Source organism: Diplotaxodon limnothrissa, linkage group LG9 (genome assembly GCF_057381915.1).
Source record: "Diplotaxodon limnothrissa isolate DT_005_m linkage group LG9, D_limnothrissa_male_GT1.1, whole genome shotgun sequence".
Lineage (NCBI taxonomy): Eukaryota > Metazoa > Chordata > Actinopteri > Cichliformes > Cichlidae > Diplotaxodon > Diplotaxodon limnothrissa.
Window position 1 is genome coordinate 18806111 of NC_140604.1, and position 17000 is coordinate 18823110.

Sequence of the window (17000 nt, forward strand, 5' to 3'; positions counted from 1 at the left end):
ATATACTATAATATACTAAAATATAATGCTATGTGCATATAACTTTATACATTTCTTGACATTTTCCAGGTAAATGGATTTGGGTAAAGGAAGTGGGAGGACATTTTATAAATACTAGACAGCACCCAGTGATTCTGTTTTGTTTTCTCTTTCGGACCGTGTGTTTTTCTAGCTGATAAAGACATGCTCTCTAATGATTTTTACCTGCATTTGGGTCGTCTCTCCGCCAATACTTGACAGATACGTGACATAGAGGGTATGTCTTGAAATAAGCATCTACTTCGTTACGAGCCGTGTGGGTATTATATAGTGTTTGAGTACAGTGGTGAGGAAAATCAGATTCACGGGTGTCAGATTGAGGGTCTTTCTAGGGTCTCACCACTAAAACGACAAGTCGTCTTCGACAGATTAGTGAAGAGTCACTTCATATACTTTGGCCTCTTCAGTGGAATTTACTTGAGGAAGTTGTCCACTGAATAGTAACCTGGTAATTACCTTGGGCTTTTGAGTCCTGGCTGGCCTCTCAAGGCTTCGACTGAGGAGCGCACACTCTCGGACTGAAAAATGCATTCAGCCCTCACCAAGGACCTTGAGAGACAGTCAGAAATAGCAGCCTCTCAAGACATGCCGAGTCCAGTCCGCTGTGAAGAGCATCACAGTGACTGGTGCTTCATTTTGACGTTGCCACCGGCCTTTCCTCTAGATCTCTCAGTCAGGTCACAAACACTTCATAGCGTGTCAAGTGTCAGCTAAAGTACCGTTGCTATTCTGGGCCTCTTGTCGTTTCTTTGGATTCATAAGTCATTATCGTCTTGGTTTAGAAAAACATGTTCACGTTGTGTGGAGAAAAAAATAAAAAAAAAACAGTAAAGGAGTTTTTGAAGGAGAGCAAGAATGAGAGGGGAAAATGTGTTTGTACTGGGGAGATGATGAAATCTCATTCCCACAAGAAATAGAATTAATGGCGATTCTCTAATCAGGCAAATAAGTCTGTTCTTAATTTAGCTATTAATTATGTCTTGTAATTTGGCAAACAGCACACAAAGTCTGCCAAGGGTGCCCCCTGACGCCCCTCGTGTTTTTCTCTGCTCTTCTCAGTCTACTTCCTATCACACGTTCAATCAAATGGAAGAGGCTTTACTAATTTAATATGGAGAGACGAGGAGGCACAGTTAGACAGAAAGAGGAATCTCACAACTTAAATAATTAGACCCGTGTCCCTCCCGCAAGGCACTTGATCTCAGTCTGTTTGCTGAATGTGGTTTGCGGGCTTTACTTTTTGCTTTGGTATTGACATATTTTAATAGTTTTCACGTCTGTGTCTGCATTACAAGATGTCACGATTAAACGCTGTTGATTGTAAAACTTATTCTAGCTTAAACTGCACTCATTTTTGTCTCTGGTCTTCTCTTCTCAGTGTTTGCCGATCCGTGGTCACGGATTTGTCTTGGACAAGTACAAGTGCCACTGCAGGAAAGGTTTCTATCATCCCAACAGAGTAGCTGTCAATGGTTTTACAAGTAAGTAATGGCAAATCAGTCACTGTAAGATGATTGTTCCTTTGTATGCAGACTTTATTCATGTGGCTGCGTTTAAGTGTTGCTAAACATGCTAACAATGAACAACCCTACGACTTAAAGCAGGGAAATCACAGGTGGAAGTGCGTACATTATAGCCAGTATGTGCCCAATTATACCCTGGCTTTAATTCACCTTTGTTAAATATATTAGTTACTTCTGTGCATATCAAAATTTTGATGGCATTTAATATTTTCTGGAAATTGTCTGGAAATTTTCTTACTGACTAAACGCCACAGCAGTCCATGAAACGTGGCTGAAAGATCTGACAAATGTGAGTAAACTGAAGGATTGGTAAGTTGTGTTTATCGTACTTTTTGATTTGCAACGTCCACAGTTAAAACCTTTGTCCTGGACTGAGGTGAAGAGAAGAGCTGAGTGCAGAATGTAGAGTTTGGTGGAATAACAATGAAAAAGAAGTGCCTTAATTGGCAAAAATCTGAAAAAAACAATGTCCACTGCAGTCACTGGACTAAACAGGGCGTATCCAGACACTAAGAACCAGTAAAACATGGGGGGAAAACTGACGTCTTGATGAAGGTGAAGGGAGGATTATATGTAGACACACAGGACTGATTGCACAATGAGAGGCAGGTGAGAGCGGGTAATTAGCGGAACAGGAAGTAAAAAGCACAGGAGACACAAAGGTAAAAAATTATTATTTAGCATCAGATTTTTCAAGCAGTTGGGCAGCAAATGTTTGGAAATTTTAAAATGTTTCCACATAATCATCCTTTTTTCTCTCACTAAAATAGAGCAGATGAATTAACAATAAGTTCATTTTATTAATTCTGACTCTGCTAAAAGCTGCACTTTATGACGAAGACCGTCAGCTATTTGCGATAACCGTATCCGCCCTGTCTGAAAATTGAAGTAGCCCCAGTACCTGGGGAGGCTAATCTGGTTCGAGAAGGGAAATATCTTTTTAATGGTAGCGACTTTCTCCAGTTTATTCTGTCTGCTGTGAGTTAATTAAAAAAGGCTTTTGCAGACACAGAACCCCAGTGGTTTTCACCTGCCCTCCATCACTTTCTGTGCCATACTTTCATTTCAATCCACTTTCCCTCCTGCCTCATCCCACTCAAACCTCATACAGCGTGTTCTCGTGCGTCTGTTTCAATTTTACCCCCATTCTCATCCATTTCCCTCCCCCTTACCTTCCTTCACTCAGATTTTTCCACCATCTTATTGCATCCATTTTTTACTCTAAAACGTCACACTTCGTGCACAGAGAGCTAAATATATGTTCTGTCTGATTTAGCCAATTTGTGTTGTTTGCTGTGCTGCGAAGGCACACAAACTTGCATGTGCAAGTGTTCAAATCTGCATGAAAGCTCAGTGTGTGTGCATCTTTGTTAACCCAGCAATAGAGAGGAAAAGCAAGCCTGTTAGCGAGGCGTTGTGCTGCAGTTTGGCCCACCATGGGGCCAATAACAAGCCTGTTAATCCACAAGGGGACATCACTGACACTCCTGCAGAGGAAGCCTGTGCAACTCTCTTCCCTTTCTCTCACAGTGATCTTACATTGTGTATCTTGCATATAAATATGGGAGAGAGGTTACTGTAGCTGCGTTTCCTTTGACTGTCACTCAAACGTAGCAGCAACAAACCACTGAGAATGAGCTAAAGGAAATGACTCAATGCTACCGAGATAAGTACTCCTTTTGAAGGGATCAATGATGTGCCGAGTCATAGCTTTGAAAAATAGGCCAGTTTCTTTTTAAAGGCAAAATCCCTGCAAATCTCTGAGACAATGCCTGCTTCCAATAAAGCCTCTATAAAAGCTCTATAAGTCCAAAATGTGTTATCTATCCAACCACATGGGCATCTCTCAGGGGATTTCTATACAAGCCAATAACAAGTCCACTTCCTCCTTGTTGTCCCCCTGGGTTTGTTTAGTTTTTTGTTTTTTTTACCTTACTTTACCCTGAGAGAGAGTTTTTTTCTTAAGTTTGCGTAAGTTTTTGCTACTTCCCAATGTGACCAATGTATTTGAGCAAATAAAAAACAGCTACTTTTGAAGTGGTTATAGTTAGTTTATACTACGCTTCATTCAAAAACATTTCACAGCTTCTCTGGTCCTGGTAGGATAAACCAAAAAAGTTTTTAAAAAAAAGTCTTTGTGTGTGTTTTTATTAGGGAGCTGCAGTCATCAGCCTTGTATGATATGCCTGTGACTGAACAGGGTTGAGCAGTGTTGACTTTCCATGTTCACACACAGAGATCCATCTCCCTTTTGTTGACACAGTGTCGATGGCTTCTTGTAAGGTCAGAGACGAAGAAGAGTATATATACAGTCGGGATTCACTCTGCCACTGACGCACTTCATCTGGACAGATCTGGAGGAAAATTCAATAACAAGGAAAATTTAAATGACAGTTGCTGTACCATCTGTTCCTATCTTCTTCAAAATATGATGTCGAATGTCAAATTATTGAGTAAAAACAAAAACAAAAACACATATACAAATCAAACAGATTTACAGGTCAAGGGTAGTTGTGTAAAACCTAATTCAGTGAAAGTAGATGTTACAGTCTTTTATCTTTATATTTACCTATAACAAAGCGATCAAACCATTCAACCAATATTTTAACTACACTATTGATTATTGTTTCAAATTCATTCATTCAACTTTAGCAAAAAATTTCAACCAACTGGCAAACTGATTTTCTAGTTCTGTTTCTAGCTAACTAACTCTGTCAGATTGTGTTACCATATTAATAAATGTACTTTTTTATATTCTGATTTATTTTATAGCGTATGGGTATTCTATTTGTTATGTGTTTTCTATTAAATAATTTCTATTAAAGGCATTTGTTTATGCACAGCTCTCTTAAGGCCATGGCATTACCTTGATTTCTATTCCAGCTGTTCTGTTGTAGATTTGCTCATCATTGTCATGTTGCATGAACAAATTTGGACAAAGCTTTGTAGTTCTTGGGTTTTTGGAGTTTCTCTGAGCATTGCACAGTCTGATCTAGGGGTGAATTTTCTTGAATGTCCACTCCTGGTAAGAGATGGCAACTGTCTTGAATGTTTTTCACTTGTGAATAATCTTTCTTAGTGTACAATGATGGCCTTCTTTACTTTTATAGAGCTGCTCAGACTTGTTTACGATCATCTGCATCTGATTAGCAAAAATGCTATTTACCCTCTTGATTCCTATGGATGGAGGAAGGGTGTACATAGTTTTTTCACACATTCATTTTTTTGTTAAATATTCTGTAACATTGTGTAATATGTTGCCCTGTTGTTTATCTGAGGTTATATTTAACCAGTTTTTGAACCTCTTAAGGACCAGATGATCTCTTTTTATGTCCTGATACGTAAAAACTTAAAACTTGAGTGCGTACTTTCTTTTTCACACGACAGTTTATCATCTAGCTCATTTATTTTAAGTTAACAACTTATCAGTCCCACCATTAATTCTAGCATTTTTCAACTGTTGATCTTTCTTTTGTTTTGCTTTATAAACTAAGAGTACAACGTTTACTTCATTATATTTCATAATTCATTTCTATTGTTAGCCAACTGAATAAGCTAAAATTATTTGTCATTTTATCCAATAAATATTTATCCGTGACTTTTAGCTGTTGGAATTGCATTTAATATTTCAGAAATGTATTTATTCAGCACATTGTGCTCTTGAATTCAGATATTTTTTAGTATTTTAAATTTTTATTAAATGCACTAATTTATGTGCTACTTTAGCCTAAATGAACTTCAGTTGCAGAAAATTGTTGGCGGGGTTATTGTGTCAGTATTTCGGGCCGTTTATTTATTTTTTATTATTATTAAAAATGCAGCTATAATTGTCCTGGAACACACAAAAAATATGAAATCAGCCTGTGAGAGTTTTTATTTAGTGTTTGTTTCTTTGAGTATTTAAGATTTTGGGACTTCTTCTTTTCAATGTTTTCTTTGACAGGAATGGGGAGGAAGGGAAAACCTGCAGATAGCAGTCCCAACACAGAGGAGGGATCTTCCAGTGACTGCCTGCCTTGCCAGCAGGGTTGTGCCTACTGTAAAGATGACACCCCCTGTGTGGTACAAGAGGATGGCGCTCTTCGCATGGCTGTGGTCTCTTTCCAGTGCCTCTGCATGCTGATCGTCTTCATTAGCATGGTCCTTATATACCACTTTCGTAGGAATAAGGTAGGTGTTATAATAAAACAATGATTTTCCAGATACGCCATCTTGAATTGGTATTAAAGGGCATCTTCTTCTTTAATATAATCATATTTATGTGTTTTAAACCAAGAATGTAGTCATTAATGCCATGAAGAGCTAAAGTTTTGTGACTCAACAGTGGATAAGAGAGATCTACACTAATTTAATTCACAATTGCAACATCACATCAACATGTTTGATGTTTTATAGGCCATATGGTCATCAAAGCCCGCTCGAACTAATAAACAGTAGTTCCAAATGTGGGTGGTCACAATAAAGCTTTGAAATGATTTCAAATGAATCGAACACTTCAGATCAAGTCAAAATCACCACCTTGGATCACGACCAAAGTTTGCAAACACAAAAGCACATTTACTTTGATTCATACATCAGACCACTCACCATTCAATCTGTTTAATCTTTTACTTATGATGCGTGGTTTATATGTATATTTGAATGATGACACCTGGTTGAAATCCCCTGCTTAATTTAGTAACTTCACTAAGTTTTACATTATTTACATGACCTTGAGACCATGCACCTTTAAAAAGAAGAGTATGAATGTAAGATGTGATGCAAAGTAAAGATTGAGATTTAGCTCATGCAAGAGTGCTGCCTGTGGTACGGTGGGGTCCTATGGTAAATGGTAAATGGACTGGTTCTTATATAGCGCTTTTCCACTCTTCTGAGCACTCAAAGCGCTTTACACAACTTGTGCATTCACCCATTCACACCCATTCGCACAAGCACAACTGACATTCACACACATTCATACTCCGATGAATGCATCGGAGAGCAATTTCGGGTTAGTATCTTGCCCAAGGATATTTGGCATGCAGACTAGGGGGAAGCCGGGAATCGAACCACCAACCTTCCGATCAGTAGATGACCTGCTCTACCACCTGAGCTACAGCCACCCGGCTATAATCAGTCACAGAGAGTGAATGATCAGCAGACGTGGAGAATACTGTATTTTAATCGTTTCTTACTCGAGCATGGCATGAGTTTGCGAATTAGTCACGTTTATTTTTGTTTTTGTGTTTGTCTGGTTTTTCTTTGCCTGAATGAGCTTTTTCATTTGACAAGCCCCATACCTACTTTCAGCTGCTCCCTTTAGGGGTCGCCACAGTGGATCATCCTCCTCCTAGTTTCATCTCATTGTATCTACTGTATCGCCTTTCTAGATCTCAATTTCTATCTAAAAAGTGAAAAAAAAAAAGAAAACAGGCTGGATGTGCTGGTAGTGGAGGAATTTAGAGACTTAGTCAGGTTTGAGATTTTAAATGGACTTAAAGGCTTAAAAAACTATTCTGTTAAGTTTAGAAAAAGATTGTGGTTTGGGTTCAAATACAACGGTTGTCCTTTTTTTTTTGCCTGGGTGAGGATACCTATACAAATTTTGTGGTTGATCAAAAGAGCTCATTCATTTTTTCATGTTATTGTGATGTAACCGTAACCTCTGACTCTAACCCTCTCTAAGTCTATACTTTCCGTACATGAAGTAGTACATACTACTTACACGAATTACAAATTCAGTCTAATTCGTAGCATCTCTTTGGTGATTCTTTTGTTTCTTGGATCTACGTAACTACTTTTTTAAAAGTGGGATTTGGCTTTTCAACTCAATTCAATTCAATTTTATTTATCCAGCGCCAAATCACAACAACAGTCGCCTCAAGGCGCTTCATGTTGTAAGGTAGACCCTACAATAATGCATACAGAGAAAACTCAACAATCATATGACTCCCTATGGGCAAGCACTTTGGCGACAGTGGGGAGGAAAAACTCCCTTGTAACAGGAAGAAACCACCGGCAGAACCAGGATCAGCGAGGGTCGGCCAACTGCCGCGACCAGTTGGGGTGAGAGAAGGACGACAGGATAAAAGACATGCTGTGGAAGAGAGACAGAGATCGATCCTCCAGGAATCAGTCCTGGAGTTTTCAAGTACCAGAATTAGACTAGCGTCAGAATGCTGTGGAGGGCATTGAGTTACATTTGTTAGTTATCAGCAAGACTATATTTTAGTCATTTACTAAGCAGCACTTTGATGACACAGATTCCTCATCAGTCTAGCAACTCAATTTGTTGATGGTGTCTGAGCATCGCTGCTCTAATATGCCGGAAAATGAAACATGCATTAGAAACAGAGTGTTTTATATATTAATACTAATATTCAAAAGCTTTGCGACTCAAAACACAGAACTACCTCAACACACACTCAGGATGCTACACTTGCTGGGATCTGCAAACCATAGCAGACAAACAGGAGATTCAGGTTCATTTCACTACAGGAGCCAACTCAGGTGTGAGACCCTACAATGTTAGAGAGAAAACCTCAACAGTCAGACAACCCAATCAAGTAACCCTTCTGCGACAGTGGGAAGAAAAAACTCCCACAAAAAACAGAAGGAGGCGGGGTGTGTATTGTGTACTTTTCCAGGATAAGAAAAAGTGAGATACCATATGGGGAAAACTGCGACTGCTCCCACTGTTCAGTGTTACCTGAATACACCGTACAATGTCTCGTGTTTTGGAACAAAAAAATTAATATATATTCATGTCAAGACACAAAACTTGATTTTGTATGGTTAATATTTCAAACATTTTTTCTTTAGTTTAACGTCTACCTAATTAAATCTCTGAACTTTTCAGCCTCCCATTGCTCCCGTTGTTTCTGTCAGTTAAGTGTCTTAATTACTAGCTTTGAATTGAGCATCAAACATCTGAGGTTTAGCCTGAAGATGCTCCACATTCCTGACAAAGGAACTTCTAGCTGCTCTGTCTTCCACACCCGAGGACTCTGCCATTACAACGGCTAGAGTTCATCAAAGGATCATCCCCATTATTAAAACAGATGGATGTTTCAGGTACTCCAGGGCTTTGTCATAATTTAAAGGCTACTTATATAATTCCAATTAATGTCATTAAACTAAGTTTAAGATTTTGTTTCAAAGTTCTTTGCAGACTTTTCAATTACATTCATGCAATTTAATTAAATAAGTTTATCTGGTGCACCAAGAGAGCCCTTTTGCTTTCTTTTGCATGTATCTTTAAATGGGTGGCACAGCTGTCCTCTGCTCTCTGAAAGCCCCCCTCAAGCGCCTTGTCAATTAGAGGACGATATGTTGCTAAATATCTTACACAAGAGGTGCACACAAAGCGCCTGCAAATGGTGGATGCTTCTATAAAAAGTGCTTAAGGGAGGAGCTTTTGCTTTGCTCTTCTCCTCTTTCAAGTAACAAGGAACAAACCTCCATCCTCTTTAAATCAGCCTTGAGTATTTTGACATGCTGTGTGATACATTTTTAATGTGAATAAAAACTTTTTGGCTTACAGAATCGCCTAAATGATACCCTGTTTCTGTTATATCTTTTAAAAAGTGGGCAGTTCTGTACATGTTATTTGGTTTATTTCTGTTTACGGTACACACACATCACAATTAAAGCTGTCCATTTATGTTTTTATATTAAAAACTGAAAAACTTTCTTCTGCAATCTGTTTGTAATGTAATTGAAGTTGGTCATAGTGACAAACCACCCAACACTACAATTAGAATAGAATAGAATGTTATTATTATGTGTTTGAGGGTACAGTTGTCCATTGTGGGGGTGTGTATGTTCAGTCCATGAGTTTAACGTGGGTCAGATGTCAGGAGGCAGAGTTCAGGAGTCTGACAGCTGTGGGGAAGAAGCTGTTCCGGTACCTGGTGGTCTTAGTCCGGAGGCTCCTGTGGCGCCTCCCAGAGGGCAGGAGGGTGAAGAGTCCATGTGATGGGTGACTGGGGTCTTTGATGATTTTCCCAGCCCTTTTCAGACACCGCTTCCTGTAGATATCTTTTATGGCAGGAAGTGGTGCTCCGGCGATGCGCTGGGCAGTTTTCACGACCCTCTGCAACGCCTTCCGGTCCGAGGCAGAGCAGTTCCCGTACCAGACTGTTATACAGTTGGTCAGGATGCTCTCGATGGTGCAACGATAGAAGTTCACCAGGATGTCTGAGGACAGGTGGTTCTTCCTCAGAGTCCTCAAGAAGAAGAGGCGCTGGTGAGCCTTCTTGACCAGCTTGGAGCAGTTGGTCGTCCAGGTGAGATCCTCGGAGATGTGGACTCCCAGGAACTTGAAGCTGCTCACACGCTCCACAGCCGTCCCCTTAATGTGGATGGGTGGATGTGGGTCAGCATTCCTCCTGTAGTCCACGATGAGCTCCTTGGTCTTCTCGGTGTTAAGCAGCAGGTTGTTTGTGTCGCACCACTCAGCCAGACGATCCACCTCCTCCCTGTAGGCGGCCTCATCGTTGTCACTGATGAGACCAATCACCGTGGTGTCATCTGCAAACTTAATGATGGTGTTGGAACCATCAGCAGGTCTGCAGTCGTGGGTGAAGAGGGAGTAGAGGAAAGGGCTCATCACACAGCCTTGTGGTACACCGGTGTTCATTGTGATGGTAGATGAGCAGTGGTTATCCAGCCGGACATGTTGGGGGCGGTTGGTCAGGAAGTCCAGTAACCATTTGCAGATGAGGGAACTGATGCCCAATTGCTCTTTATGTAGCATTTGAGTCTCTTTGACATCACTGTTTTGGTGTTATTGCCATTGCATGGCTTTGAAATGTGGTTGTTTGGTGGATTTTTCTTCAGTGAAAAGGCCCCAATAAAACCTCAGTAATAGTTAGTTAAGGCTTTGGTCCTTCCTGGAGGATCGGCCAACGACAATTTTCCACCAGCACAGTCTCTCCTGAGCTGCCTTATCCTTTAATGGTTGGTTTAATGGTTTAATATTGCTCTGTCCACTGCTACAAGTTGATTTTGCTATTGCTATATTTTCTCGTCACCAGACTGAGAGTATTTGGCACAGGTACTAAAAGAATCAGGACTTGGCTGCTGTTGTGGTTCTCTGCATCTCTGCTTTATACAGATTTCAAGTTAAATAATCATAGCTTGATGTGTTGACTGATCTCCCTGGGGCTACAACAACACCACTAGTCCCACCACCCTGTACTAGTAAAAGATGAACAACTTGAGCTTGTGAATGTCTTTGATACCAGTTGGCTAAACATATTATTCCTATTTTGTGCTCAGATTTCTTATATATTAAATGGTCGATAAATCAGAAGTTTAATAATTGTTGTGTGTTTGTGTTTCCACAGAGTATCAGAGCATCAGGTCTTGTCCTGCTGGAGGCCATCCTGTGCGGGGCTCTGCTTCTCTACTTTCCAGTAAGCCTGAGACTCTTGTGAGCTTGTGCATGTGTCGCCGTGCAGCCTTGGATCTCTTCATGCAATCATTTTTTGAAGTGTTAGCTGATAATCTACATGCCATGCTCCTTTGAGCTGAAAATAAAAATGTTCTCCTTGACTGAAGGCTGGCATTCAGCTCGACCTTCACTTCACACCGTCGCTCATTCATCTAAAGCAAAATCACATATCTGAGAACAAAGTTTCATATCTGCAGCAGCGGCACAAAGTGGGATTGTTTGCCTTGTCAGACAGTGCAAACCCCAGTTCATAAATCATACTGTTCAGGTGCTTTTTTGGTGGCAGCTGAATGGAGCTGTGATAAGCAGGGATTTCACAGCCGAAGTGTGCATGTGATAAAATGGGACTGGCAGAGACTAACATCCCAGGGCTTGTTGGTGACCCCCTGCTAACTGTACACAGAGCTGGCCAATGAACCCAGCAGCCTGTCAACACTACCATCTGTTGACCAGCCACTCACGCTGCTTCATACGCATTGTGTTAATTTAAAACCAGCACACAGAATTTATTTTTACTGTAACCTTTTTAAGACTTTATTATTTATATTTATTCTTAACACAAACTACCATCATTTGATCCAGTTTCTTTAGTTCTGAACTAAACTTATCATTAATAGTGTCTTGAATTCAAGATTTATTTTTATTTTTAAATTCATTATTTAGTACTTGAGCTTCTGCTACGTCAGCCACACCCAACCCCTGCTGCACTCTCCCTTTAACCGATTCATTGATCTATTAATCCATCAATCTAGAGATCAATTCTTTCTTTCTTTTTTCTTTGCTTCACACATACATTTAATCGCTTTGCTTTAAAGACACAAGGAATCAAATAATTGAGTAGATACTTTCAAAGAAGACCTACTGTGTTCTTCTCCACCTCCATATTTCTAATCTTGGAATCTGCTGCAGCGTCATTGCATAATTAACAGTTAACAATTAACATTAAAATTTGTTGTATCTTTAGTATATACAGTCCTGCAGTTCATTCTCTGTCTGAACAAAACCAGGCTCCTGTCTCTTTAATCCTCACCTCCTGAAAGTATCTTCTAATTGGCAGCCCCTCGCCTGGCTTCTCCAAACAAAACTAAGCCACGCCTTCACGTCTCAGAAATGCCCATATAAGGAAACGAGCTAATCCCAGAGCGATATAGGAATAAAATAAAACAAAACTGACCATTTAGAGCAAGGGTGGCTTGATATTTTTCCTCATGCGACCTCACTGATTTTGATAAAGTAAAAAAAAAAAAAAACACTGCACTGTGCGCCCAATCAAAAGAATGATAAGTAAACAGCTGAAATATGTTCATTTATATATTATAATATATACCTGCATCAGTGAATGAATATAACATAAAAATTCACAGATACAAACCGAACAGATACATGGTCATATTCATGAATATGAATTAAATTGTTTAGCTGTATCACTGACGGAAAAAAACAACTAAATAAGTAAAATTTAGTATATACATATTTAACATTTATTTGGGCCGGCTTCCTAAATATATTACTAGACACCAAGTATTTAAATATATATTATTATTATGTTATTATTAGATATAGATTTACTTCCATTTGAGACACTGATGGGATCAATATACAATTGGGCAATCCCCACACTTGTATTTTAGCACTGGTGAACTCATCAGTTTTCTACTGTGGCAGGATCTAACTCCACAGTCTCGGACTGCAGCTGCTGGTATTCCATGATCTGGTCTGACACTCCAGAACGTGCAGCTGGCTGAAAACTGTTTTATGCTGGTAGTTTACTGAGGCTTCAGATGTTCACTTCAGATATGTCTAAGCTGAAATAACAATGTTGGTCCCCTCAGTCCAATTGGATTACCAATGCTGGTGTCAATACTGATTCGCCCATACCTACAGTACTGTCCAAAAGTCTTCTCTTCTTTATGTTTTGTTTCCAAGGAGTCACTTTTTTTTTCTTCATTTTTAAAGTAGTCTAGAGCAGTAATTTTTCAGGCTTTCCAGAGGCCTTTAAAGGGCTTTTTTGGACATTGTCTGATTTTTTGATTTTCAGTGTGTGTACCTGGTATGGTTTTGCTTTTTTCAAACATTTGAGTATTTCCAAGTAATTAGAAGCTCAGTGGAGAGACAACTGATTCTGTTACAAAGTATATTTTGTATGATTTATTTAAGAAATATGTGTCACCCACAAACACAGACATAAACACTGTGTTGAAATTGTGGCTTTTATTGGTTTTTGATTGGAGGGGTTTTTAGTTTTAGGACTCAGAGTCAGATTGAGATGGTCTCTAACCCCCGTTGCATATTTTAAGCACGTTGATTTTAGACGTTTTTGGCTCACTGGAATTCTCTTGACCTGATTGTTTGAAATGGTGTCCATTTTTAAAATGAACAACTTAGACTGTAAAAGGGTATCAATGTGACAGCAACTAAGGGATATAAATAAACATAATGATCCTATTTTAAGATTTAAAGCTTCTTCAGTGTGTTAATGGGCTTTGGAAATGGATTTCTTATAATTCAGGGAGAAATTGAAGTAGAAAATAAGAAACATATTGGATTGTCACTTGTGGTATAAGTTTTGAATAGTGCTAAATAAGAATAAATGTAATTCCACCCATGTAAAATATCCACTGAAGCTGTAAGCTGTGCGACAGATTAAGGCTCTTTCTTTATTTTACTTACCAAAAAAATTATGTCTAACAGTGTTATGCAATCTATACCAGTGAAAATCAATTCAGGTTTATCAGTGACACTGTTCAGCCAGCTTCTGCAGTACCTCATTATTTTTTGCAGATGAACACCCACATGCCATTGATTTACATGAAACCACCATTATGTCTTTCTCCCAGGAGCACGGGGCATTGGCTAATTGTAATTTAGTCGCAATCACGTGGAGATATATGCTTAGCGAAGCAATGCAAAGTAAATGTAATTAAAGCCAACTGATGTAGAGCCGAATAATCAATGCAATTTGCTGTGACAAGATCCTGGAAAGTAATAATGTTTGAAATCTGCGAGTGAAAGCAAGCCCGGGAGTCAGGTTATTGGTTAGTGAATGAATGAATAGCAGATGATATTCTTGCATCCAGCTGGAGTAGTGATGGCAGCGGAAGCTAAAAATAGATGGCTTGTAAAGAGGCTGTACAAAGGAATTTGACTTTGTAGCTCACTCTGTAAATCCTACCTCATTTAGAGATTACAATACTTTGAAATGTTCTTGTGGAATAAATGCAGGAGGATTCAGTTTGATCGTCCGCCATCAGCCTGAACACGACAGAACTTGTTTTGATAATATATGATATATTGGCCCGATTGTGTGTGTGTGTGTGTGTGTTCGTGCAAGGGGAAAGACATCTTTCTGCATTTTACTCTGCAGCATGCTAGATTGATCTCCACCCTGATGCATTTCCATGTCTCCCCTGTGAATCCCACATGAGCCATGGCTGCGAGGGCGAGGCACATCACTCCCAATCTAAATATAGATTCAGAAATATTCCACCGTTGCTGCCGCTGCTCCTATTTTAAATATTTCCACTGTTATTAAGCAGCAGGAGAGCTACATCTCTTTCTGCTCCTGTGGCATTCAGCTTTGTGAAGTAATGCGATTTCCCCCCCCTTTTTTCTCTCCTGGGTGTGTCACATGCAATAACTTCAGTTTCCCCCCCCACTCCCTCCTGCTTTGAGATGAAAGGGGAGAAGGGAGGGACAGACAGTGCAGAGGGAAAGAGGCAAAACTATGGCAGTGCCAAAACTGACTATTTCTGTCTGGCTGCGGAGATGGAGAGATGGACACGCATTTGTGAATCACAATGTGATCCTTGGATGAGCTTGCCAGTTTGCGTCTTTGTGGCTTCTTATTGACGCTGTTGGTGAGGCTTCGATTGGAGCAAAGTGACTGTTTGGATCGGCGCGTTTTCCTTTCAGGTGGAGCCAGGAACACATTCAGATAGGAAACTTGACTTGTAAGGGAGATAGACATGGAAATACAGAAAGCTGCTTTACTGAACATGACTTTACTTATTTTAGTTTTCTACAGCTTCCAGAAGAGAGAGACTCTTCCACATTTGCCTCACTTGTGCTCCATTTACTCATGTTTTCTGTGTGTCACTTTAATCCGTGTTGATGTTCTTTCACTTGTTGTTATTTTCTATCTACCTTCTAGCTTCTGTTGCTCTTAGCAATGCACCTCAGTACTTGTGATGTCAAATATTCAGTACTTGCCTACTCTTTTCCTGGCTTATGTTTGTAGTATGTTTAATTACCTAATAACTTAAAGGACGTCAAATTAACAGTTTTGGAGATTTTAGACATTATTTTTGGCCCGTTATTTTCCTATGATCGAATTCATGGGAAATTTACTTTTAGGACTGGGGATGCTGAAAAAGTGGGCAATCCCTACTGAGCTCTATAGATGTGAAAAATTAAGGCCAAGGGACACTAAAGCTCATATAATAGCTACTACTGATCCAAAGAAACAAACATATCTTCATGATCAAATTCAGGTTATTTACTTGGGTTGAATTAAATCTACTTCCTTTAATTCTTCCACATCTCTGTAGTCAGTTATGGAAAAAATGCACATGCATATGCACACACATTAGAAATCACCTTTGCCAAAAATAAGGTTTCCCCTGCAGAAATCACATCCTTGATTCCTTTACCCACTCAATGCAAGGAAACCCAAGTCACCCATTGGTGGAAAAAAATAACAAAGCACTGCAGATAACCAGTAACATCCATGTAAATGCATCATATGAGGCTTCCCAGCCCTTCTTGTGTGCACTCCACTGCAGTCTTCCCCAGAGACAGCCCTCGTTGTTGCTCTCTTCCTCCCACACCCCCTGCGCTGCTGCTCATGCATTCATAAATGTTAACACATATGTAAAAGTGGTAATAAAGCGATAATATCAAATTTACTATTTTTGATTTTGGTCAGTTCACTTCCCAGAGATCATGTCTTAATTAGATTTTCCTCTTTTTTTCCCTTCTAAATAACCAGGCAGCTGATGAGTTTCTGTTGTTTTCTATTCTGTGTTTACCACTTTACTTTAATTTTACTGCCCACCAGTATTTCATATTTATTTATATTGCCAAAAGTCCATAAGTACATCCAATTCTTAATCTATAGGAGTTAATATGATGTCAGCCCATCTTTGCAGCTATAACAGCTTCAACTCTTCCAGGAAGGCTTTCCACAAGGTTTACGAGTGGGTTTATGGCAATTTTGGACTTATCCTAAAAGTATATTTGTGAGGCCAGAGACTGATGTTTGACGAGAAGGCCTGCCTCGCAGTCTCCATTCTAGTTCATCCCAAAAGTGTTCTTCAGGTGCAGGCCAGACGAGTTGTTCCACACCAAAGTCGCTCATATAGGTCTTTATGGACCTGGCTTTGTGCACTGACAGTCATGTTGGAACAGGAAGGGGATGACTTATCTGCAAACACTACCAAACTAAAACTACAAGTTTCACTAACTAGCAGGAGTGAAACTGCCATGCTGGTTGAGAATGTATATCTTCAGAATGAAAGTTGTGCCTTATCTCTGCAACCAACATATTTCAAAAGGTGCAACATTTACTTTAGCAAAGACAAAGGGTCTTTGTTTAGTGTTTGCACTGCACTTTTCAGTTTCAATACTACTCAGTTAGTATTTGCAGACAAGTTGGCATCTCGAATGCAAACTATAGACAACTTTAGCGATCTGCTAGAGAACCAATCAAATCCAAGAAGGGTTTTTGGTGTAGCACTGTATACCTTCTTGCAACCAATTTCATCTAGTGACAGTCAACAACAACTTGTCAAGCCGTTGTAGGGAAAACACTTTTTTTTTCAACAACTTGTGGTTGCTGACTGGTCTCCTGACCTATGTGACTGGGGTGTTACTTAAAAAAAATCTGCCAAATCCTCACTGTGAAAGTTCCAAACGCTTTTCACAATCCAGTTGTAAAAGAGTGTCTCAAGAGTTTCACTTCTTGACTAAATAAATATTAAAAGAAAAAAGAAAAAGAAAAATGT

General features: G+C 39.5%; 1 protein-coding gene across 2 annotated transcripts in view; it reads left to right on the plus strand.

The window, feature by feature from the left end:
* The window catches only part of gpr158a (G protein-coupled receptor 158a), a 96697-nt gene that overhangs the window by 46270 nt on the left and 33427 nt on the right, over positions 1–17000 (plus strand). For both annotated transcript variants that reach the window (XM_085362815.1, XM_085362814.1), the window contains exons 3-5: positions 1418–1520; positions 5506–5732; positions 10892–10960. In XM_085362815.1, the coding sequence (XP_085218941.1) occupies positions 1418–1520; positions 5506–5732; positions 10892–10960 (399 nt within the window). The remainder of the gene's footprint in view (positions 1–1417; positions 1521–5505; positions 5733–10891; positions 10961–17000) is intronic.